Source organism: Marmota marmota, unplaced genomic scaffold (genome assembly GCF_001458135.2).
Source record: "Marmota marmota marmota unplaced genomic scaffold, marMar, whole genome shotgun sequence".
Classification (NCBI taxonomy): Eukaryota; Metazoa; Chordata; class Mammalia; order Rodentia; family Sciuridae; genus Marmota; species Marmota marmota.
This window is the reverse complement of record NW_026000021.1, coordinates 5,644,373-5,667,840: the sequence shown is the minus strand read 5'-3', so window position 1 is coordinate 5,667,840 and position 23,468 is coordinate 5,644,373. Positions and strand designations below refer to the sequence as shown.

Sequence of the window (23,468 nt, the reverse complement as noted above, 5' to 3'; positions counted from 1 at the left end):
CTGTATTTCTTGCAAGGAAATTTTTAAGGATTATAAACTCATAGCATATTATTTCCCTATTTCATTTTTGAGAGGACTAACAGGATTTTTTTTAACCTTGATTTTATTTTTATGTGGTGCTGAGAATTGAACCCAGTTCCTCACACATGCTAGGTGTATGCTCTACCACTGAGCCCCAGCCCCAGCCCCCTAACATAGGATGTTTCAACAAATGACTTTAACGTACATTTTTGAGATCATGCCTTTTATTAAAAATGAGTAATTATTTCACTCTAGAATTATTACATCTTAATGTATTCATTGAATTCTTCATTTTAATCCTAAACAGTTTTCTTCTATTAAAATAACTTTGATGTCATTAATTGGACTATAGTATGAAATACATTGTTTGACTCAAAAGGTATAAAACACAAAAGAAAAACGTGAAGGCTGTATAAGTTATTTTGTTCATTTTCTTTTTACATAATTCTTTATTATATCAATGTTTCATGCATACTATCAAAATACTCAGCATTGCTTTTTCAAATTTATTCTTTGCCAATATAATTGAAATTTCAGTCAATCTGTTATGTTTTGAATACCTAAAAGCAAAACTGCCTTCACAAAAATAACCTCGTTTATTTGCCTCTTTTTGTGTGTTTATGGAATTTTCTTTGCTTTTTAAACCTTAGCAATGAAGGTGAATGAAGTACTTCATTATAAAGAAATTACTAAATGGCTTCTAGAAGTCACCCTGAGTTGGTAACCAATATATAAAAAATTAATGTGGACACTGTTGTTTCAACTTTGGAAATTTTTTGATATTAAAATAAAGCAAAACAAAAAAGCTACTAGGGATGGAATTTTATTCCAGGGAAAACTGATGTTCAGTTTGAATGTTTTTAAGGAACATAATTACCATTTAATTCCTACTTCCAGATTTTGGGGAAAGACTTCATATAAGATTATCAAGTTTTCCATCTTTTTTAAAAATTTTTTGTTTTAATTAGTTATACATGACAGTAGAATACATTTATGCGCTTTGATATATCATACATAGATGGGATATAATTTTTCATTTTTCTGAGTGTACTTGTGTAGAATCATATTGGTCATGTAGTCACATATATACATTAAGTAATAATGTCTGTTTCATTCTCCTATCTTTTCTTCCCACATCCCGTCCCCTCCCCTCCCCTCTCATCACTTCTCTCTACTTAATCTAAGGTAATGATATTCTTCCCTAGTGTCCCTCCACTTTATTGTGAATTAGCATCCTCATTAGAAAAAACATTCAGCCTTTGGTTTGGTAGGATTGGCATATTTTGCTTAGCATGATATTCTCCAACTCCAACCATTTACTGGCAAATGCCATAATTTCACTCTTCTTTAAGCTGAGTAACAGTCCATTGAGTATATATACCACATTTTCTTTATCCATTCATTTGTTGAGGGACACATAGGTTGGTTCCATATAATTTACCTATTGTAAATTGAGCTGCTATAAACATTGACGTAGCTGCTTTACTGTAGTATACTGATTTTAAAACTTCTAGACCTAATAAATGAATTCATCAAGGTAGCAGGATATAAAATCAACATCCATAAATGAAACACATTCCTATACATCAGTGATAAATCCACTGAAAGAGAAATTAGGAAAACTACTCCATTCACAATAGCCTCAAAACAGCAACAACAACAAAATATCTGGGAATTAATCTAACTAAAGAGGTGAAAGACCTCTACATTGAGAGAGGGTGGAGCTGGAGCTGGTGCTTAGAGATGGCGGGAGCTCTTTCGCTATGGCTGCAGGGCGATATCCGAATGGAACCAGGATGCCACTGTGTTCGTGGGGGGCCTAGATGAGAAGGTTAGTGAACCACTGCTCTGGGAACTCTTTCTCCAGGCAGGGCCCGTGGTCAACACCCACATGCCAAAGGATAGAGTCACTGGCCAGCACCAAGGTTATGGCTTTGTTGAATTCTTGAGTGAGGAAGATGCTGACTATGCCATTAAGATCATGAACATGATCAAACTCTATGGAAAGCCAATACGTGTAAACAAGGCATCTGCTCACAACAAAAACCTGGATGTAGGGGCCAACATTTTCATTGGGAACCTGGACCCAGAGATTGATGAGAAGCTGCTTTATGATACTTTTAGCGCCTTCGGGGTCATCTTACAAACACCTAAAATTATGCGGGACCCTGATACAGGCAATTCCAAAGGTTATGCCTTTATTAATTTTGCTTCGTTTGATGCTTCGGATGCAGCAATTGAGGCCATGAATGGGCAGTACCTCTGTAACCGCCCTATCACTGTATCTTATGCATTCAAGAAGGACTCTAAGGGCGAGCGTCATGGCTCAGCAGCTGAACGACTTCTAGCAGCCCAGAACCCACTCTCCCAGGCTGACCGTCCTCATCAGCTGTTCGCAGATGCGCCCCCTCCACCTTCCGCCCCCAACCCTGTGGTGTCATCACTGGGATCTGGGCTTCCTCCACCAGGCATGCCTCCTCCTGGCTCCTTCCCACCTCCGATGCCGCCTCCTGGAGCCCTCCCACCCGGGATACCTCCTGCCATGCCCCCACCACCTATGCCGCCTGGGGCTGGAGGACATGGCCCTCCATCAGCAGGAACCCCAGGGGCTGGACATACTGGTCATGGACATTCTCATCCTCACCCGTTCCCACCAGGTGGGATGCCCCATCCAGGAATGTCTCAGATGCAGCTGCCCACCATGGCCTTCATGGCTTAGGACCAGCCACATGCTGGACCTCCAGGCTCTGGGGGGCAGCCACCACCCTGACCACCACCTGGAATGCCTCATCCTGGGCCTCCTCCAATGGGCATGCCCCCCCCGAGGACCTCCATTTGGCTCTCCCATGGGTCACCCAGGTCCTATGCCTCCACATGGTATGCGTGGGCCTCCTCCACTGATGCCACCTCATGGATACACTGGTCCTCCATGACCCCCACCCTATGGCTACCAACGGGGGCCCCTCCCCTCACCCAGACCCACACCCCGGCCTCCAGTTCCCCCTTGTGGCCCACTTCGAGGCCCTCTCCCTCAGTAAATTCTCATTCTTCTTCCTTCTGTTCTATCCTTCTGATACCTTTTCGATTCCTTGGACCAATCAGAGTTGCTATAGCTCCTTGGGGCTAGGGCGCTAGTCCCTCTCAGTCCCCCACCAATGCAAATTTTTTTAAAGGAGGTTTTTCTTTCTTTCTTTTTTCTTTTTTACATTGGTCCAGTGTTTTGCAGATGCCCAGAGAAAATAAAACTTTGATCCTTGTATATTCTTTGTGGGTTTTCCTTGGTGAAGTAACTTTTCTCTTAAGAAATGGTGTATTGTGAGGAGCGGTAAGGTAAAAGTAAGGGTATTTACATTTTGAAGGCTTATTTTGCATTGTGCTGTTTCAGTAGCTGGACTCTGCTGTGCACTGTAGCAGTTGTGTCCTTATATAGAACTTATCCTCTGGTTTATAACATGGGACATTAAAATGGGAAGCGAAGTAAAGTGCCTGGAGCTATGCTGGCAAAAATAGGAAGTAACATGCACAGAGCTATTCATTATAGCTAACAACTCACATGTCCATTAGTAAGGGACTGGTTGCATAAACTGGTAAGTGCACAATAGAGTACTGTGCAGCTGTGAAAAGGAATGAGGAAGGGGCTGGGGGTATATAGCTGACTGATAGGAGTATGTGCTTAGCATTCATGAGGTGTTGAGCTCAATCCCTGCCACCAAAAAAAAAAAAAAAAAAAAATTTAGATGTCTCCGGGAGAGATCTCTGGGTTATATTAAATGAAGAAAATACATATGCTGAGCTACCTTATATAAGGGGCAGTACATATATGTATTTGTTTATGTTTTTAAAAAGGAGAGAGAAAAAAAATCCCTGGGGGAAGGGAGAGGATATGGAGGGAAACTTGATTTATCTGAATATACTGTTAATGTGGCTTTCATTTGGAACCACATAAATGTCTTTCATAATTGTAAACGTTAAAATTAGCAGTTTGGGTCAAAATAAATGTTCATGAATGTTAAAAAAAAAAAAAAGAAAAAGAAAAAGAAAGACCTTTACATTGAAAACTACAGAACATACAAGAAGGAAATTGAAGAAAACCTCAGAAGATGGAAAGATCTCCCATGCTCCTGGATAGGCAGAATTAATATTGTCAAAATGGCCATAGTATCAAAAGTGTTATACAGATTTAATGCACTTCCTATTAAAATCCTAATGACATTCTTCAAAGAAATAGAAAAAGCAATCAATAAACTTATTTGGAAAAATAAGATACCCAGAATAGCTAAAACAATCCTTAGCAAGAAAAGTGAAGCAGGAAACATCACAATACCAGACCTTAAACTATACTACAGAGCTATAGTAACAAAAACGGCATGGTATTGGCACCAAAATAGACTTGTAGACCAATGATACAGGATAGAGGAACCAGAGACATAAATATGGTTATCTCATACTAGACAAGGGTGTCATAAACATTCACTGGAGAAAAGATAGCTTCTTTATCAAATGGTGCTGGCAAAACTGGAAATTCATATGTAACAAAATGAAATTAAACCTCTGTCTCTCACCCTGCATAAAAATCAACTCAAAGTGAATCAAAGACTTAGGCATTAGAACAGAGACCCTGCAACTAATAGAAGAAAAAATAGGCCCAAATCTTCACTAGATTGGCCTAGGATCTGACTTCCTTAACAAGACTCTCGAAGTGCAAGAAGTAAAATCAAGAATCAATAAATGGGATGAATTCAAATTAAAAAGCTTCTCAGCAAAGGAAACAATAGTGTGAGGAGAGAGCCTACAGATTGGGAGAAAATCTTTACCACATGCACTCCTGATTAAGCATTAATCTCTAGAATATATAAAGAACTCAAAAAACTTAACACTAAAAAACCAAATAACCCAATCAGTAGATGAGCTAAGGAACTGAGCAGACACTTCACAGAAGAAGAAATATAATTGATCAACAAATATATGAAAAAGTGTTCAACATCTGTAGCAATTAGAGAAATGCAAATCAAAACTACTCTAAGATTTCATCTCACTCCTGTCAGAATGGCAGTCATCAAGAATACAGGCAGCAATAAATGTTGGCGAGGATGTGGTGAAAAAGTACACTCATACATTGCTGGTTGGACTGCAAATTGGTGCAACCACTATGGAAACAGTATGGAGATTCCATCTTTTTGTAGTATTCTTTCACTTTGTCTTTTAATTATTAACAATTATGTTAGTATTTATGTTGGATAGAATCCTTGATAAGTAAATTATTTTAAATGTATGAATATTATTCAGGATTCTCTAGAGAGAATCAGTAGGATACAGATAATATGAGAGGAGATTTATTAGAGGAATTAGCACACATGATTATGAAAGCTGAGAAGTACCACAACAGGCTCTTTGCAAACTAGGTTTGCTTAGATTCTGGTTGTGTGGCTCAGTTCAAATCCAAAGGCATCAGAACCATGGTAGCTGATGGTGTAACTCTAAGTCCAGTCCAAAGGCCTGGAAACCTAGAGGACCTGCTGATGCAAGTCCCTGGAGTCCAAAGCCTGGTGTCTGATGTCCTTAGGCAATAGAGAAGAGGTGTCCCATCGACACAGGAGAGACAGGAAATTGCCTTTCCTTTGCTTTTAAGTTCTGTCTGGGCCTCTTGCCAACTGAATGTTGAAATTCCCCCTACGCCCCCACAAACACACCTCTCCAAACGCACATACCCACTGGGAACAGACCTTCCCCACTCAATTTACCAAGTCACACACCAGTCTTCTGGAAACACTCGCATAGATGGATATGAAGAAATAGTACTTTACCCATTCTCTGCTTGTCCTTAAATCCAGTCAAGTTGACACACCTAAAATTAACCATCAACGTATAAGGCTAGTAGTCAGGAGTTTGTTAATTGTAAATGAGATGTTTTTGAATTATATTTTTGATGGAAACTTTAAGACAAATAACTAGATATGCAATAATTCAGTCCTGCAAATAATAGCAAAACAGAGTAGTTCATGTTTCCATCCTTTTTTCTTTATTCATTTACTTAATGCAAAAATCTCGTTTTGTTTCAGTTGGATATTGAGAATCTATAACTAATTTGTATGGTAGCAATTATTAATTATTTTTCTCATTGTATACTTTGTTTTTCCTTTCTAGAACACAGTTGATAATTATTGAAATAGAAAATATTAATGTTTTCAGAAGGTAACATTAGTATAGTAGTTTGATTCTTTAGCCTTGCAAGTCTTAATTTTGTTTATATGTGAAGTCATATTAAATATAGATGAGCTGTTTATTTGTATTACACATCTAATATCTTAACAAAATATTTTTCTATTTCTGCTCCCTAATTTTATTTTCTGAAGTTATTTTTTCATTTGATTCTCATTTATTAATTATATGCCATCCTTGTACTTTCCCTAAAGCAATAGGAAAACTTACTTTTGTTTCTTTATTTGTTTTTTAAGGAACGCTATAGTTATGTCTGCCCAGATTTGGTAAAAGAGTTTAACAAGTATGACACAGATGGATCAAAGTGGATTAAGCAGTATACTGGAATCAATGCTATCTCAAAGAAAGAATTTTCCATTGATGTTGGTTATGAGAGATTCTTGGGACCTGAAATCTTTTTTCATCCAGAGGTAAGGTTTTTTTGGAAGATGGACTTGCTTTGAAATATTCAGCAGAAAATCAACTGGAAGATATTCAGAGAGCATTAATCTCAGAAACTTTGTTTAGAATACTAAAATATAGTGAGTTATATTTTTTGAGGAAAAAAAACTTCTAAAACACACTTGGAAAAAGTAAAACTTTCTTTTTTAGTGGCTTATGGGATTCATGGGAGAGCATGGGTAATGAAGAGGCCCTTAAATTATTTGTAATCATTTAAAATGTTGGAAAGATTCTAGAAAACACTGCTTTAAGGTAAAATGACCATTATGCAAAGAATCTTCACTTGACTCTCATGAAGTATTTAACTAGTAGCAAAATAGTCTCTCTCTATGAAATCTTAGCAACATAAAGACTATATTAAGGAAATGAAATAAGTGATTTTAATGATAATAAAATTATTTTAATAATTTAGTACCAGAAATTTAACTTTATTAAAACCACTAATATTGTTACTGTGCTTATTTAGCATGAAGAACAGTTATTTTTTAAGTGTTATTCACTATTATATTAAGTGGATATAATTTTTATTGTCTTAACTTTAATCATTGGGTATTCAAAGATGAAAAAATTATCTTATGCTTATTAAAGTCAAAGAATGACAAATTATTTAGATAGGTAAAGTTGCTTTAATGAAATGCATGTGTCTTTTGAGGGAATATTGTGATTTAAACATTTAAGTGTGATTTAACCACTTAAAAAATAACTGTTCTTCATGCTGAATAAACACAGTAACAATATTGAGGGGAATATTGAGGAATAGAGAGCATCTAAGTCTGCTTGGGAGATCCAGTTGATTAAGAATGGATATTTGTCAGGCATGTGTGTTAGGAATATGTATTTCTGGCAAAGAAGACAAGCTGAGCAGAGGTCTAGGACATGAAAGAGCTAGATAATAATAATTACAGAGGAACAGAGTGGTAGGAGATGGTCCAGATAGCTATTTTGTGGACTAGGTTGTAAATGACAAATACATTCTTCAAGGGAGTTTGCTGAATTCATAGTCAGAAATCTTCAGCATGGAAGTGGCACATATTAATATACAGTATTAAGTTACTCTGGCAGCATTGGGTTAGATGGATTGGAACAAAGGTGTGAATTGTTTTGGAAACCAGTGAGTTTATTGTAGTTTTTCAGATAAATAATGACCATAGGTCAATTAAAGTGAGAAAAGAGGTAATAGACAATTAAAGTGAGAAAAGAATAGTCAATATGACTTAATAATTGCTTATAGATATGAGGGGAGAAAGAATATGAAGAATCTGATTATGAATGAAGTTTATGACTTGAGCAACTAGATGTGCCATCCAAAGAAATTGCAAATGCTGAAAAGGAAGGAGTAGGTGAGGTAGAAACAGATGAATTTATTATACACATCTTTAAAGAGGTTTAAAAATTGACACTTTAGTTCTAAGGGTTTTGAACTAAAGGTAATTGTCCTGGGGTGAGGATAGACATGAATTTATCACAATGAGGTGGCACAGTGGAAGAGATTAGCCAAGGAAAGGTGCAGAGTCAAAGAAGGTAAAGAATCTGACCCTAGGGAACCCAGCACTTTATGGATAGGCAGAGTAAGAGGAACCTTCAAAGAACACTGACAGTTACAGAGGGTGATAGTTACAAAAATGAGAGAAGTAAATTATTTTGAGGACGAAGTTTGAATAGTGCTATTTGTTTCCATGAGTTAATATTAGAAGACACTTGTGAAATGCATGTGGGTTTTTCAGCATTCAGGTTAATGGTGATTCTAGAGGAACAGTTTCAATGAAATGGTGTGAGTCAGCTTGGTGCATCTTGAGAGGTAAAGGTTTAGAAGTTAGCATTGTGGGCTTTCTGGACTGAACAGAAAGGATAGTAGCTACTGGAAACTAGTAAGAAGTCAGTTGTGAAAATAAGTCTGAGGCTAGTTTTGAGTTTTTTAAAAAGGGTTTATTCCAGTGATGGGAGGTAAGGAGTGAATGTGAGTACAGGAAAATGTACAAGTGACATGGTTAAAAGAGTGGTAGCCAGTTGAGGAATTTTGTCATTTATAGTTCATTTTTTTTTGTCATTTATAGTTTTATTTTTTTCCATGAAGTGGAATCAGGCTGATGTATTGGGAGAAGAGATTGGGCATACGATTGGGGATGATAGAAAATAATAATGTTCATAATCACTTTTTTAGAGAAATTGAGAGGGTGACTGTTGAATGCATATTAATGATAGTAGGACAGTAATTTCTTTTTTTTTTTTTTTACTCACTGTAGTGAGATTTGGTATTCCAAACTTGCAGTCATGTACTAGTTCCTTTCTCTTGGGTCAGTATGGGAACAGAGCAAAAGGACAAGACAGAGTTAATGTTAATAGCACAGAGAATGACAGAGTGAATCTAGAAGGTAGAATTAGAGGTAGTGAAGCATGCAGTCAGGGATTGGGGACCATGATGGACTGGCATATAATTATAAATTGGTAGCAAATGAATGAGCACTAGAATGATAAGGAATTGTGCTCAGACTAGTATACTGGAGCTTTAAGATTTCAGATGACACATTTTCTTTACAGTTTCATAAAAAAATAATTAAAAAGATGTATGCACATAGTTTTAAAGGTCAGGTAACACGGGCAAGTTTAAACCAAAAATATTTTAAGCTTGTCAAACCCTTTAACTCCTTTATGTTCTACAGAATATTCACTAGTGCTTATTTAACAATTACTCTTGGTAATCACCTCTAGATTTCCAAATACTTACTTGTATTGTTGTTTTTTTAATATACCCAATGTTACTACTAATCTCCTTTTATGTAAGTTAATTTTTATGTAGGTTTTTTTTTTTTCCCTTCAGCCTGTTCCTTGTGTTAGATTATTGTTGTTTGGTAAATCAATAATTTTATAGTATTTATAATATTATATGTCTGACTTTTTCACTTTTGAGACAAGTATAAAAATGTGATTCTTTATCTCTTAAGATTCAGCTCTTCCCAAGTTTTCCCCTTATTTCTTATTTCTGTTTATTCATTGATTTTTCATTTATTCATTGAGGTTGGACTTAACTGCCTAGTTATTATAAATAATAACTGCCTAGTTATTATAAGTGTATTATTCTATATCCTATGAAAACTACTACTCAATAATTTTTATTTTTGAATTTTCTTAAAAGTCTTACTTGTATTTTTTTTTGTTTTGTTTTGTTTTTGTATCAGGGATTGAACCCAGGGGTGCTTTACCATGAGCCACATCCCCAGCCCTTTTTTTTATATTTTAGTTAGAGACAGGATCTCACTGAATTGCTTTGGGCTTCACTAAGTTGCTGAGGCTGGCTTTGAACTTGAGTTCCTTCTGCTTCCGCCTCCCAAGCTGTTGAGATTACAGGTGTGCAACACTGCACTTGGCATGTATGGTATGGTTTCTTATATCTTCAATCCCTGAGCTTTGAAAAGTTCTACAGGTGAATTGTTTCACTTCTTACCACTTTGCCTCTATAGCAACAATTAGGCTGTAACATTCCCTTTTTCTCTAAAAAGGATTGAAATTTTTTACTCATTGTTTCTTTGCCTCCTCTTTTGTCTTTGGACATTGACCTTTTCTTTTAATTCTTTTGTTATTTTAGGGGGGGATTCAGGATCAGTGGAAAGATAAACCATATGGAGTTGGAAGTTAGGGCACATTTTCCTATGGGGCACATTTCCCTATTTGAGTGGTTACAATAGAAGTGGATTCAGGATCACTTGAATCAAGAAAAATTGATTGTGTTATAGTTGAAGTATTGGAAAAAGATATTAAAACCTCAGCTTGAGGTTAGGGATTAAAGAATTGCAGAATGTTCTGAATCAAATTCTCAGAAGAATAGGATTATGACAAGATAGATAATAGTATAGAAAATAGGAGATAATCTGGACTTCAAAGGATGAAGCATTTGAGTGGACTGCTTTTGACAAATGAGCTTTGCTTAATGTCTTGGCTCTTTTTAAAAAGTTTTAAGATTTAATTTATTTTTTATTGGTACATTATAATAGTGGGATAGATTGTATGTTTTTTTTGTTTTTTTGCATATTCATACATGCAGACAATATACTGACTGCGTAAAACCTTGAAACATTAGATATGTAATAAAGTATGTTTGATTGTATCATATTATTTAGGAATCAGATAGTTAACTGTATCTACTAACTGTATATAGTTAACTGTATGCTACTAAGGTTTCTTATATCATTTTACCATTAATTCAAATAGCCTGTTTCATTTGGTATACATTTTCTCTTCATTAAATTTTTAATAAACTTTAAAGCATTTTATTCTCCATAGCTTTACTTTCCTTAAAAGCAGTTTTTTCTGTAAGAAATTTTTTAAAAAATATTTTTAGTTGTAGATGGACACAATACCTTTATTTCATGTGGTACTAAGGATCAAACCCAGTGCCTTGTGCATTCTAGGAAAGTGCTCTACCAATGAGCTACAACCCCAGCCCCTGAAGTTGTTTTTTAAAAATTAGTTATATGTATGTATATTATTTAAATAATTAAGCAAATTTTAGCAAAAATTAGGAGTGCCTTACATGTTTCTCCTTTTTTTTATTCTTAGAAGATTGTTTGGTGATGGCCTATATACTGTGAACTGTTTGATTATATTATAATTCAAGTACTTTTTAGTTGTTAGTCAGTTTTTATTTGATTTGAAATATCTTCTCAGGCTATTCAGAAGCATAGAGTTTTTTCATCTATTTTCTGGAATACATAATATGACCCAGTCTAAAGCTGCTTCTTTCTGCACTTGATATTGAGCCTCATATTCTTTCATCATTGTTCCAGGGATTCCTTTTCTTCTCTCTCGTGGATTCCTTTTTTCTATATCCTGCGTCTTTTTCATTCATACGCTGTACTTTTTTTGAGTGGAGATTCTTTGCCAGTAAGGTTCCTAATAAAGGTGGATGGGAGAGGAAAATTTTTAAGATACCTTACATGTTTTAAATGTATTTATTTTGCCTTCATACTTGCTTGATATTGGAGATAGAATCTTAAATTGGAAATCATTTTCCTTCAGGATTTTGAAGCCATTGGAAGTTAAGAAAGTTCTGATTTCTATGTGTAGGACCTATTTTTTAATATTTTTTTCTGCAGATGCTTGTAGGATCTTTGCATTGTACCCTAGCATTTTGAAGGTAATTTCTGCACCTTTACCTACTCAGCCTTTGTGTGAATTTCCCCCCCCCCCATTCCCTTCTGGCAGCGATTTTAATTCTAGGAGCTTCCCCAGCCCGGACTTTTGCTAATTTTTTATGCTACTCTCTTCTTATTTCATGGTTCTCTTATCTTCTGGCTTTATGAGGATATTAATCATAGTTGTTTTTTTTTTAAGTTGCATAGTTTATATTCAAGTTGCCTTTTCTGTATTTCAGTTACCACATTTTTTGTGGTAAAGACTTTCATGACACTTACTTAGGAAGGGACTCTAAAGTCTTGACTGGAGACCTGAGCTTTGTAGGTGGGACTTGCAAACTATATAGCCTTTTCTTTAGGGGAATGTCATATGTGTGTTTAACTCTTTTGGGGTTCCTAGGGAAGTCTCCTGTCTAGAGTATAAAAGTTGGCAGCCAAATAGGAAAAGAGGGCTAGTGTGTGTGTGTGTGTGTGTGTGTGTGTGTGTGGTTTTGACAGCAGTAGGCTGCATATCTTCACTTAAACTCACCCTCTCTGTTCTCAGGCATACTTTCTAAAGGGAAACAGTTTTCTTCCCTTTAGAGAACATAATTAAGTTTTCTCCTTGAATGAGGAGGAGGCATTTAGTGGGCTTATTTTGAGACCATCTGGGGTTTTATTTAATGATCTCAGAGAGACTTTCAACCAATTTTTGTCCCTGTCTTTTATCTACCACCTCACTTTCCTGGCTACCAGATGCCATTTGTTTTTGGAGGAATTTGTGATATAAAATGGCTGATTTCTTGTTTCACATCACTGATGATGTCTCCTTGACTTCTCTTATGCACTGATGGTTTCCTAAGTGTTTGGAGGATGCGCAACATCTTATGCATCTGTTTCCTAGCTTACCAAATTTTGTTTCTGTATTTCCTTTTTTTTGTTCTGTTTATATTTTTTAGATTTTTGTCTTTTTATAAAGAATTATTTTCACAATTCTTTCAGTAGAGTTTTGGGACGGAAAATCAGATATATATGTTTAGTTCTCTGTTTTCCCAGAATAGACCTGTTTTTTTGTATCATATGAACTATGTCACTTCCCAAGTGAGTTTTAATATTCTTTTTCCTATAGTTTTAGATACTTCTATATTCTAGTTTCCTTGTCATTTATTTGCCATTTTCTTTGGGTTATATGGAAGTACTAGCATTTGAACTGTCCAGGACTTGAATACTGAAGATAAAATTATGAAAAAGTAAGAAATTTATCTTTATTTTGCTAAGTTACTAAAAGCAACTGTTTTAGGAGGAATGGGTTTGGCACTTTGATTTTTTTTTTTTTTCCTTCTTTGTACCAGGAATTAAACCCAGGGGCGCTTAACCACTGAGCCACATCCTCAGCTCTTTTTTAAAAATATTTTTTGAGGCAGGGTCTTGCTAAGTTGCTGAGACTGGCTTGGAACTTGGTGATCTTCCTGCCTTAGCCTCCCAAGCTGCTGGGATTACAGGTGTGTATCACCATACCTGGCCTGGTTTTTTTCTTTGAAAAAAAGGAAATTTTGAAGGTGTTCCAAGTTTTAAACTTATAAATTCTCAGGTGTAGGAAATATTTGGACCACTATGTTTATTTGGTTTGTTCACTATTCCTGACAATTTTTTAGCGAGAAAAGGTAATTCTTCTTTAATAGTCTCTTCTGTTCTCCACAGCAATATTTTATAACCTGTTCAGGGACCAGTTGAAGGCAGGACTGAGCCCTTTCATTGAAGATGGAAGAAAAGGCCTAAAAATATATTAGAGACTCTAGGTTTGGCTTATTAAAGTACTGAATAATATGGCAGATAAACTATCTTACAAGAAGGGAAAGAATTCTGGGAAGGTTAATTTGTTTATGTATATATTTGCTTTACTGTTTTAGGTAAATACTGAAGAGTGTGATGAACAAGGCAATGTGGAGAATTTACAAGTTCTGTATTAATAAGTTAAAAAGATAAAAACTTTAAAATGAATAGCACAGAATATTTTCTGTCAAATTGTTAATATTTTCTTGATTAGTTAATATGCATCAATAAGAAATTTAAAATTTCTTAGTAATTTGTTCAGGTTTGGGAGAGAGAAATATTTTTTTTTCCTAATATAGCAAATGCCAGGTACTCTGGTTAACATTTCACTATGGGATCATTAAAACATAATGTTTTGAGAACTGAAAGCTCTTTAAGATTTCATAGTCTAAAAGTCAAAAAAGGTGGTCCAAGGTCACAAATGTAATCATGGAAAATAAAATTCTTCTCATGCCATCTAATAATTATCTAAACTGTTCTCTGCTGCATGTGAGCATATCTTTAAATGACATTTAGAGCAAACTGAGTGAACTGTCCTATACATGTGCTTGTGCACAGATGATTGTGAAAGTTCTTCATGTGTTGATTTTGGAGTTACAAGTAAATTTTAGCAATTCAGCAAATGAAATATAGAATTTGTAAATAATGAGAATAGACTAAATTTATTTCAACCTCTGTTGATGGATTTACAGTTTTCACTTTTGTAAGTGAGTCTGCAGTGAAGCTGTTTTTAGGTAATAGTGTTACATGCATGGGAGTTTCTCCAGGGTTTGTTCTAAAGAAGTGCAGTTATGTACATTTAAAATTTTATTAGGTGTTGCCAAATTGTTTTCCAAAGTGTTTATATTGATGTGTATTTTCTTAACTGTATATAAGAGTTTTTGTTCCTCATTTTTACCATCTTGTATGTATGACTTTTTACATGTTTAATATGGTTACGAAATGATACATAACACCATTGTTTTATTTGCATTTCTTCAGAAATCTGTTTTCAACATGTTTATTTGCATCTATTACAGAACAGAATTTATAGTTTCTAAGTCTTTTTTTTTTAAAATGGGATTCTTTCTTTTTTGATATTTATAGTAATAATCTTAGCTCTCTCATAAATCCAAATTTACTTATTTTTCAGTTTGCTAATCCAGACTTTACACAACCTATCTCAGAAGTTGTAGATGAAGTGATTCAGAATTGTCCTATTGATGTTAGACGTCCTCTCTACAAGGTCAGTATTTGTAGCAAATTTGGTATTTAAGGACATTTTTTAAATAACTTTAAATTTTCTGTCCATTGTTGAATATTAAATACCTCTCTTAAAATGAGTGCACTTGAATTTTAGTAATGTTTACCTTCAGCTTTTTTGTTTAATAAAGGTCATTTATTTGTTTTTCTTCAATAATTTAGAATATTGTCCTCTCTGGAGGGTCAACTATGTTCAGGGACTTTGGACGTCGATTGCAAAGAGATTTGAAAAGAACTGTAGATGCCAGACTGAAATTGAGTGAAGAATTGAGTGGTGGTAGATTAAAGGTTAGTTTTTTCATTGATGGTGGGAAGCTTGAGGGTGCTTTGGTTATTGTAATGGGTATGGGAAAGGCTTGCCAACTTTTGCTCTTATTTTGAAAGATAAGAGAAACATGTCTGGTATTGTAATGGATTTAATACTAGAGATTTCATGTCCATGATATGATTTGATTGTTTGATTATTTTGGGATATTATCTGTAATTCTGGAAAATATTCTTAATGATATCTTTGAGATAGATGTGTGTGTAGATGTATATATTTTCAAAATATAAGTAATTTCATAATGGATCCACATTTTGTGGTGAGGAGAGCAATGTGGGGATCTGACCCAGAAAGTCATATATGCTAATTAAGGATATAAGCCATATCCCTGGCCCCAAAGAATTTAAAATATCTTTATAGCCAGTAAAGGAAGCAGGGTTCAAAGAAATGCTCATTTGAGAGGCCAAGCTTACTTTTGCAAACTGACTCTAGTTCCTGCATAGCAAGCTTATAGTGCTCAGTTAAATTGGTGACTCCCCCAAATTTTCTTTGTTACATGTCTTGGACCTTTGGGATTGATGTAAAAATATCAAAATTAATTTTAAATTCTCAGATGTCTGCTTTCTATATTTCTGAGACAAAATTTCAGTAAATATTTTTGTTTTGTCTTTGTTAAATATTGAAGCAAAACATTTATTCAGAGGATAAGTTGCTATATAAAACACACTTTATTCTATTTGGAAGATTTCCAAGAATGAAGAGAGTGGTACTCATCTGAGAGTACCACAAACATTACAAATGTCTTAAAAGTAAAATATAACACTCTATCATTTAGCTTCTTATTAAAAAATTACATAACAGATGTCTTCAACACCTAAACTTTGGATTATCATAAATAAACCTATCCCTTATAGTGTAGTAAAAAAAAGTATGTTTTGAGCTCCATCACCATAATGGCATGATTTTACTGTTTAGGCAGTCTGCTCATATAATAGATTTTTAAAATGTTGACTTTGTTTTTGCATTTCCTTCTCAACCAACCAATCCATCCATCTACCTACTCATCCAGCATGCCTTTCCATCTACCCACCTATCTTTCTGTTTCCCCCACCCCCCCAAATACATACACACACACACACACACACACACACACACGGTTGATAAGTTTTACCAGTATATTTTAATTCTCTGCACTGAGAATTATGCAAATCATGCCGATATGAATAATCTAGATGTAGACATGAAGCAAGTTTCACAAATTGTGTCACTAATTATTGTGCCCATAGTTAGTGTTGTTTTTCATGACCTTAACATTTTTTAAAGAATAGGCTTATTTATTTTGTAGAATGTTCCTCAGTTTGGGTTTATTTGATGTTTTCCCATGATTTTGGCAATAACTCTTTAAGAGGGGATATTGTATTTTTTTAGTGCATTGTGTCAGTAGACACATGATTTTATTTGTCCTATGTGTTAAGTTTGGTCGTTTTGTTAAAAGTGTGTCTGCCAGGTTTCTAGTATGAAATTATGAGGTCTGGACGTTACACCTGGTGTGAAGTTATTATTGTTCCTCTCTATTTAAAACCCTTTGTGTCCCGTCATTCCAGATGTGAAACACCTATAAAAACTTATATTGAACAGCAAATATACGACTTATGGTAACTTTTAAATAATCTTTAAATATTTATTATGTGCACAGAATTGAAAACTTGGCAGTTAATAAGTTAATAATTTTATGGGGAGACACTTTCAGACTATGTAATTATTCTGTTTTGCATCCAGTTTTCAATGACTATTTTTAGCGTCCATTGTGATTCTTTCCTAAATTGTTTTTACTGAAGTACTTGCCTCATAGTATATAGAATATTATTTAACCTTAGCCTATATCATTTAACCTTAAATGTACTATATAAAAATAATATTTATACTAAATTCAAGTTACTCCTTATAAACCAGAAAAAAAAAAATACCTTGAGGATGTAGAATATCATTTAACCTTAAATGTATATGGTGTTTCACAAATTCTGTCATTCCTTCTGTTTTTCAGTTCCATTTTGTTATTAGGAGGAGCCCATCCCCACTTGTATGAAGTCTGGATTTCTCTTTTTATTACTATATCATCAGTAGCATTATGGAGTCATTTCGTTAGTTCATTAATGTTGATGTTCAAATTTTCTCAGTTTGGAACAATAGGAACCATTCAAATGACTCTCTTGTCTTTGTGATGTAGCCCCACCAGGTTTTATGCATGTCTGTCCTTTCCTTTGCAAGTAGGATGCTTTAGGTTGATCTTGTGCTTTCTCTTTTCTGGTCCTGAAATCAGCCCTCCCCCAACTCCCACAGGATTCCCTTTTTTAGTGGATAATGTTATTATGAAACCAAATTTGAACGCTGGGGCTGCTCACTGCTACCAAGGTGTCACATCTAGACCTCAGTGACTGAGTGTGTGTGTGTATGTGTGTGTGTGTGTGTGTGTGTGTGTTTCCCCATGTATCCTTCAGTTCCAGAATATCAATGGGTTTATTCTTACTTTTTACTTTTCCACATTTGTAAGACCTTACCCTGATAGTGAAAAACCTAACTCCTATTATCCATAATACATTTTATGTTTTTGCTCAAGTATGGAATACGTGTATAATAATTTTCAAATTGTAAATCCATACCACTATGAAACTTATTAGCCTTCTCACTGGAGTTCAATATTTGCTCCCCCCACTGCCCCACCTGAGGATATAGAATAAAAATCCTGTATTTACAAGTTACTTGGGTTTGTCACTTCAGTCTGATTGTTTTTTAAAAATGACTTGGTTTGTTTCTGTTGTACTTTTTTTTTGCACCAAGAATTACATTCCTTTTAAAGTTTTAGCTTTTTAATTGTAGTGTGGAATTTTACTTTTAAGTGGCAGATAAGAATTGAACATATTATGGGGTTCATTGTGATAATACAGTACATGTGGGCAATGTGTAAGATCAAATCCATGGAATTAGCATTTCCATCTCTAAAAGTATATATCATTTCTTTGTGTTTGAAGCCTCCAGACTCTTCTACAGGGGTGCTTCATAAAATGTATAAGTTGCTGTAAAGGTAGTCTTAAAGTCAGTATTGGTTCACTTACTGAATGTAGGTTGATAAAGACTTATTTGACTTTTACAGAGTCATTTTATTAACCCTGACCATATAATTCTTTTTTCAAATATACAACTCAAAACAATAAAACATGATTAACAGTTCAAAAAAATTGTATAAAGTGTATACTATTATTTCCTCTCCATTCATTCTGTCCTGTTTTCATCCCTGCCTCTTAACAGTGTTTTCAACATTCCCCTCTATAAATAATCATTTTTTTCTGGTTTATAGCACGTATAAGGTTAAATGATAATACAGAAATTCTTTTCTGAATTTTCTATTGAAATGATCTCACTGTGTCTTTTTTAGCCAAAACCTATTGACGTACAAGTTATTACACACCACATGCAGCGATACGCGGTTTGGTTTGGAGGATCAATGCTGGCTTCCACGGTGAGTATGATGAAGCTTACTTGTAAATTTTTTTAGATAGAAGAACCCAAGGGGCTGCGGCTGTGGCTCAGTTGGTAGAGTGTGAAGCACTTGTGAAGCCCTGGGTTCAATCCTCAGCACCACATAAAAATAAAATAAAGGTACTGTGTCCATCTACTAAAAAGATGTTAAAAAAAAAAAAAAGAACCCAAGGTACTTATAGAAGAACAAAGCAAATTCCTTTAAGTTTTATCTAAATATAACAGAAAATTTAAAAAATTGTATACATGTTTACGTAGTATTTTTAAAACTGGAAGACATTTCAGTTTTATGTTCCTAAATTTATTTTTAACTTGCTCGATGTTATTTTAAAGTGAGCATTTTATCTTGTATTTTAAGATTTGTTGGTAGGGGGAGTATTTTAAACCTTTAGTCTTCCAAAGGTCATTGATTTTTCTTTTCATATATTTAAAAACATTAAGGTAGATATTATGTTTTGTTGCTTGGGATGTATGATGTTCAAAATTGAATACAGAGAATTATTTTAAGAATTCTGTCCCCAAATCAAAATGTCCTTAAAGTGCCCTGAAAGTTATTCTAATATCAATTACAGTAAATGTTGGTGTTTTGTACTGATAGTACATGGACTATTAAAATGAATGAGTTTTAATCTGAATTATTGAAGAACTGTACAACTTTGAATTTAAAACCATTTAAAAATTTCTGCCTTAATTTTAGTCATCTTCAGTTATGCCATATGACCTATTTGAAATGGTTTGTAACTGGCAAAGTAAGTAACACAAAGCATGGAACAGTTTGTCTTTATAATACTTTGAGTGAGAAAGGCAGGTGATCTCGAACTTTTTATAATATGACTAGAAATAGTTTATACTGTATAGGCTGATGCTGCTTCTTTAAACTGTTGGTTCAATATAATGTGAGAAAGCTTCAACAGAACAGACTGGACATTTGAGAATCAACTTTCCGTTCCTCAAAATTTCAAAATCCTAGGAGGAACAAATGTTAGGATGGTGGGGGAACATGAATTTTTTGCCCCTTTTCCATTCTGATACAGATTTATAGCTGATTTTAAATCATGATTTCTAGAATTTGTGAACTTGTAAATATTTTAGATTTAACATCTATTTTAAAGCATATTGAAAACTAGTATATTTTTTTATTTTTTTAAAAACATTTTTTGTTTTGTTTTCAGCCTGAGTTCTACCAAGTATGCCACACCAAAAAGGATTATGAAGAAATTGGACCTAGCATTTGTCGTCACAATCCAGTGTTTGGAGTCATGTCATAATTGGCTTCATAGTTATTGGGGTTAGGGAAGTGGAGAAGAGATAATCTTTCTCATTACCTGTTTTGTCTGGATGGCTGGTTTTGCGGTTTTAAACCTGACTTGAAATAGTAAGACCAAACATGATTATACAGGAATATTTTAATAAGTGTATCAACATGCAGATGTAGAAGAGAGCGAAAATGATTAAGTGTTTTTCTTTAGATTGAATATTTGAATCTTATGTGTAACAAAAAGAAGTGGGTTTTAGTTCTTTCTGTGCCCTGATATTTTGTATATTATTGAATTATCCAAGATTTGATGGGATTTATCGGTATGTAGATAGCTCTATAATGCTTGAATTGTACACTTCCAAGTGTGCAATGCAAGAGCTTGTTTATATTTCATACTTTTTATACTTTGAGGAAAAAAGTCAAAGAAAAACTGTAGTATTTGAGGAACAAACAGTGACCAAGTAAAGGATGAATTCAAAAAGCCTCATAAGACTTGGTGTATGCAGGGATTCCAGTTATTATGAATTGTTTCCATACCCTCTTCCCCTTTCTCCCACCAGTGGTTTTCTTTGCAAGTGCTTTTGGAACTAAGAAGCTAGTATCTTGGATTAACTGATGCCTGCTAGTGCTTTCTGATTACTCGCATTCTGTTTCTTGCTTTAAAAGAAAAGTAAAGACAAGGCTGTTGGACCAGTGTTGCAGTTCNTTTTTTTTTTTTTTTTTTTTTTTTTTTTTTTTTTTTTAGTGCCAGTCCCTGATATATCATGGAAAGTTAATTTTCTTTGCATTTTAAAATATCTGGATCATGAAGAAAAAGTGATGAAAATAAATTAAAATTGAATTACCTTTTCTAATGTTTTTTTTCCCCCCAAGCAGTGTGATTGTACTTGGAGTTTAAATATTTGATACAATTTTTTTTTGTTCCTATAGAAATAGTGGGCTTCATTTAAATAATCTATCATGTATATGGTAGAAAATTTCTCGGGAATTTTAAATTTATCATTTATTTGTAAAAAGGATAAAATGGGAGATTTATAATAGTCTTTTTTTTTTTTAGAATTTAAGCAGCAATATCAGTGAATACTTGAATGCCATTATTCATAAAACACAGGTTTAGAATGCCTCTATCCAAAAGTTAAAGAACATAAAAGTGTTTTTATTGCTTGTATTTAGTATAAAAACAGACTTGGGGAATAGGTGTCAGTTTTTATTTAGAATAAGTCTTGAAACTTAAATCTTATTAGTCATTTCTTCGAATCTTAATTCTTTCAATGTGGGAGAAAAGGATAGATTATATGTCTTAGAGTAGTTATAATATAATTATTATCAATTTTATTTTTGTTTTACTTGAAAAAATATTTCATGGACATTGTAAAACACTATTGAAATAGTACCAAAGAGTAGATAGTGAAAATAAGTTTCTTTCCCAACCCAGTCTATCTCATTTTCTTATCATTACATATACTGTTAGGAATGTGTTGTTTCCTTAAAATTTTCTGTGCATGTAGAAATAAACAGCTCTTTTATTTTACACAAATAGGAACTTAATGTGTACTGTGTTCTGCACTTTGCTTTTTCAACAATCTTTTTATACAGAACAGCATAATAAGCAGTTAAGATTTCATCTTCTGGCCCAGTAAATTATTGTTAGCATTGTCATAAATATTTTTACTTACAATGGTTAGGTAATTAAATGGATAAGCTAGAAAGACATGTTTACAAAACCATATGTTTTTAACTATTTGCTATGAATACATGAAGGTCAAAAACTTGTCTTTAGGCTTAAACTTATTTGTAGGAACAAGAAAACCCCAATCTTTCCTATTTGTTGTCTCTTTTGCTCTGCTCTTAAGAGGAGTGAGCTACAATATGATAGAAGCAGTATTTGTGTGTGTGTGTGTGTGTGTGTGTTTTAATATCTTCCCTGTGATTGTATACAATATTTTCAACTTAACAGAAACTTCAGTTGTGAATTTGTAGAAGTTCATCTAAGATAAACTAAAATCTGTGACACTGACTCAGTGTTTAGCAGCATGGACATGGGACATTAAAAAAAGCACCAAACAGGCCAGTGATCAGAATTTTTATTCTGATTGAACTCATTGATGATATAGCTTCTTCAACATTATGTTTTTTAAAACATGGCAGATATACTAGTATCATCTTGGACAAATTCTTTGAACTCCTGAGACTTTATATATAGAAATGTTATTTTGGATTATATTGTAATTTCTATGAGTTGTAAGAATATAACCTAGCTTTTTCCATTGCTTCATTTGTGGTAGTAAAGATGTTATTAATTTCTTCTTTTTGAGTTCCCGGAATTATGAGCCACTGGGAAATTAAATAGACACTTATTTTCAGACTTGATGCCTGCTTTTTAAAAAAGTAAACAAAGTTTTACATTTAACCCTTAAACACTAATTAATATGTGACATATCCTGCAGGTAATCACTCTCTTCTGATCTGTCCTTTTTTCTGATAAGAGATAAAGCAGTTATCTGCTCTAGTTTCCCACTTTGACTTTTTGGTTTGTTTGCAAAGCTATGTAAACAGATCATAACAACTGCTTTTGGAGATGTTTCTAGAAATATCTTCAGACATAATGTGACATATAGAGGTAATAGGCCATTATGTCCTTTATTGCTTAATTTCTACACAGAAGTTCTAGAGAATATATCTATACAGATAGGAAATTAATCCTTTCAGATAATCCTGAAGATAGTACTAATTTGTTAAATTATTGAGGAAATTATTTGTATAGTAGTTGTTTATTTGTACCATTGTAAATAGTGTTTTTGTTCTTCTTCCTTCTGGGTTAATCTATCAGTAATAAAGTGCAGTATCTTCCTGCTTTTCTTATTAGTCTGATTTTGTCTCCTGTGACCCCTATTTCCTGAACTTTTGGTGTTCATAATCGCTGGTTACCAATACTCTGGTTAGCCATCTGAAGTCTCTTCTTTAACTATTAGCACCCAGATTTTAACCTCAGGTTGTTTAATGGGCACTAAATATATTAGCTAGAATATATACAACCTGAAATAAATGCAAATTCCAGGAGTAAAAATATTCCCCCATTCAAATTGAATATATTGTAATGTAAAAGTACTTAGTATATAGTTGACCAATGATAATTGTTATTAAGAAATTATATAGAACTTTCAGGACTTTCATACCAAGTCCTGAAAATATTTTGTTTTTGTATTGGGTCTATATCAAATCTGAGTTAACCTTTATGAAGACTTTTTAGATTTGTTGGAGGCCAGCGAGTAGTTTTTAGACTTAAGAGAAAAAGAATTTCTGCTAATTGTTGATAACTCTTCAATACTCTAAATATTTATCTCTCTCCATGATTTTTTAGAACTTTACTATAATTTCCTTTGGTCTTGATAAATCTTTTTTAAAAAAAAAGTTAAGCCAGGCACGGTGGCACAACCTATAATCTCAGCGGCTTGGGAGGCTGAGGCAGGAGAATCTGGTTCAAAGCTAGCCTCAGCAAAAGTGAGGCGCTAAGCAACTCAGTGAAACCCCCCCCCCCCCCCCC

At 34.0% G+C, this 23,468-nt stretch overlaps 1 protein-coding gene and 1 pseudogene across 3 annotated transcripts in view; both read left to right on the top strand.

Moving 5' to 3' along the window:
* The window catches only part of Actr3 (actin related protein 3), a 33,505-nt gene extending 12,886 nt beyond the window's left edge, over positions 1–20,619 (top strand). For both annotated transcript variants that reach the window (XM_015501725.2, XM_048810436.1), the window contains exons 7-11: positions 6,477–6,650; positions 14,755–14,847; positions 15,027–15,152; positions 18,563–18,646; positions 19,839–20,619. In XM_015501725.2, the coding sequence (XP_015357211.1) occupies positions 6,477–6,650; positions 14,755–14,847; positions 15,027–15,152; positions 18,563–18,646; positions 19,839–19,934 (573 nt within the window). In that variant the 3' untranslated portion in view covers positions 19,935–20,619. The remainder of the gene's footprint in view (positions 1–6,476; positions 6,651–14,754; positions 14,848–15,026; positions 15,153–18,562; positions 18,647–19,838) is intronic.
* LOC107155705 lies at positions 674–3,282 on the top strand (annotated as a pseudogene). The gene is made up of 2 exons (XR_001505238.2): positions 674–679; positions 1,763–3,282. The product of XR_001505238.2 is annotated as a splicing factor 3B subunit 4-like (transcript).
* Positions 20,620–23,468: the final 2,849 nt, after the last annotated feature.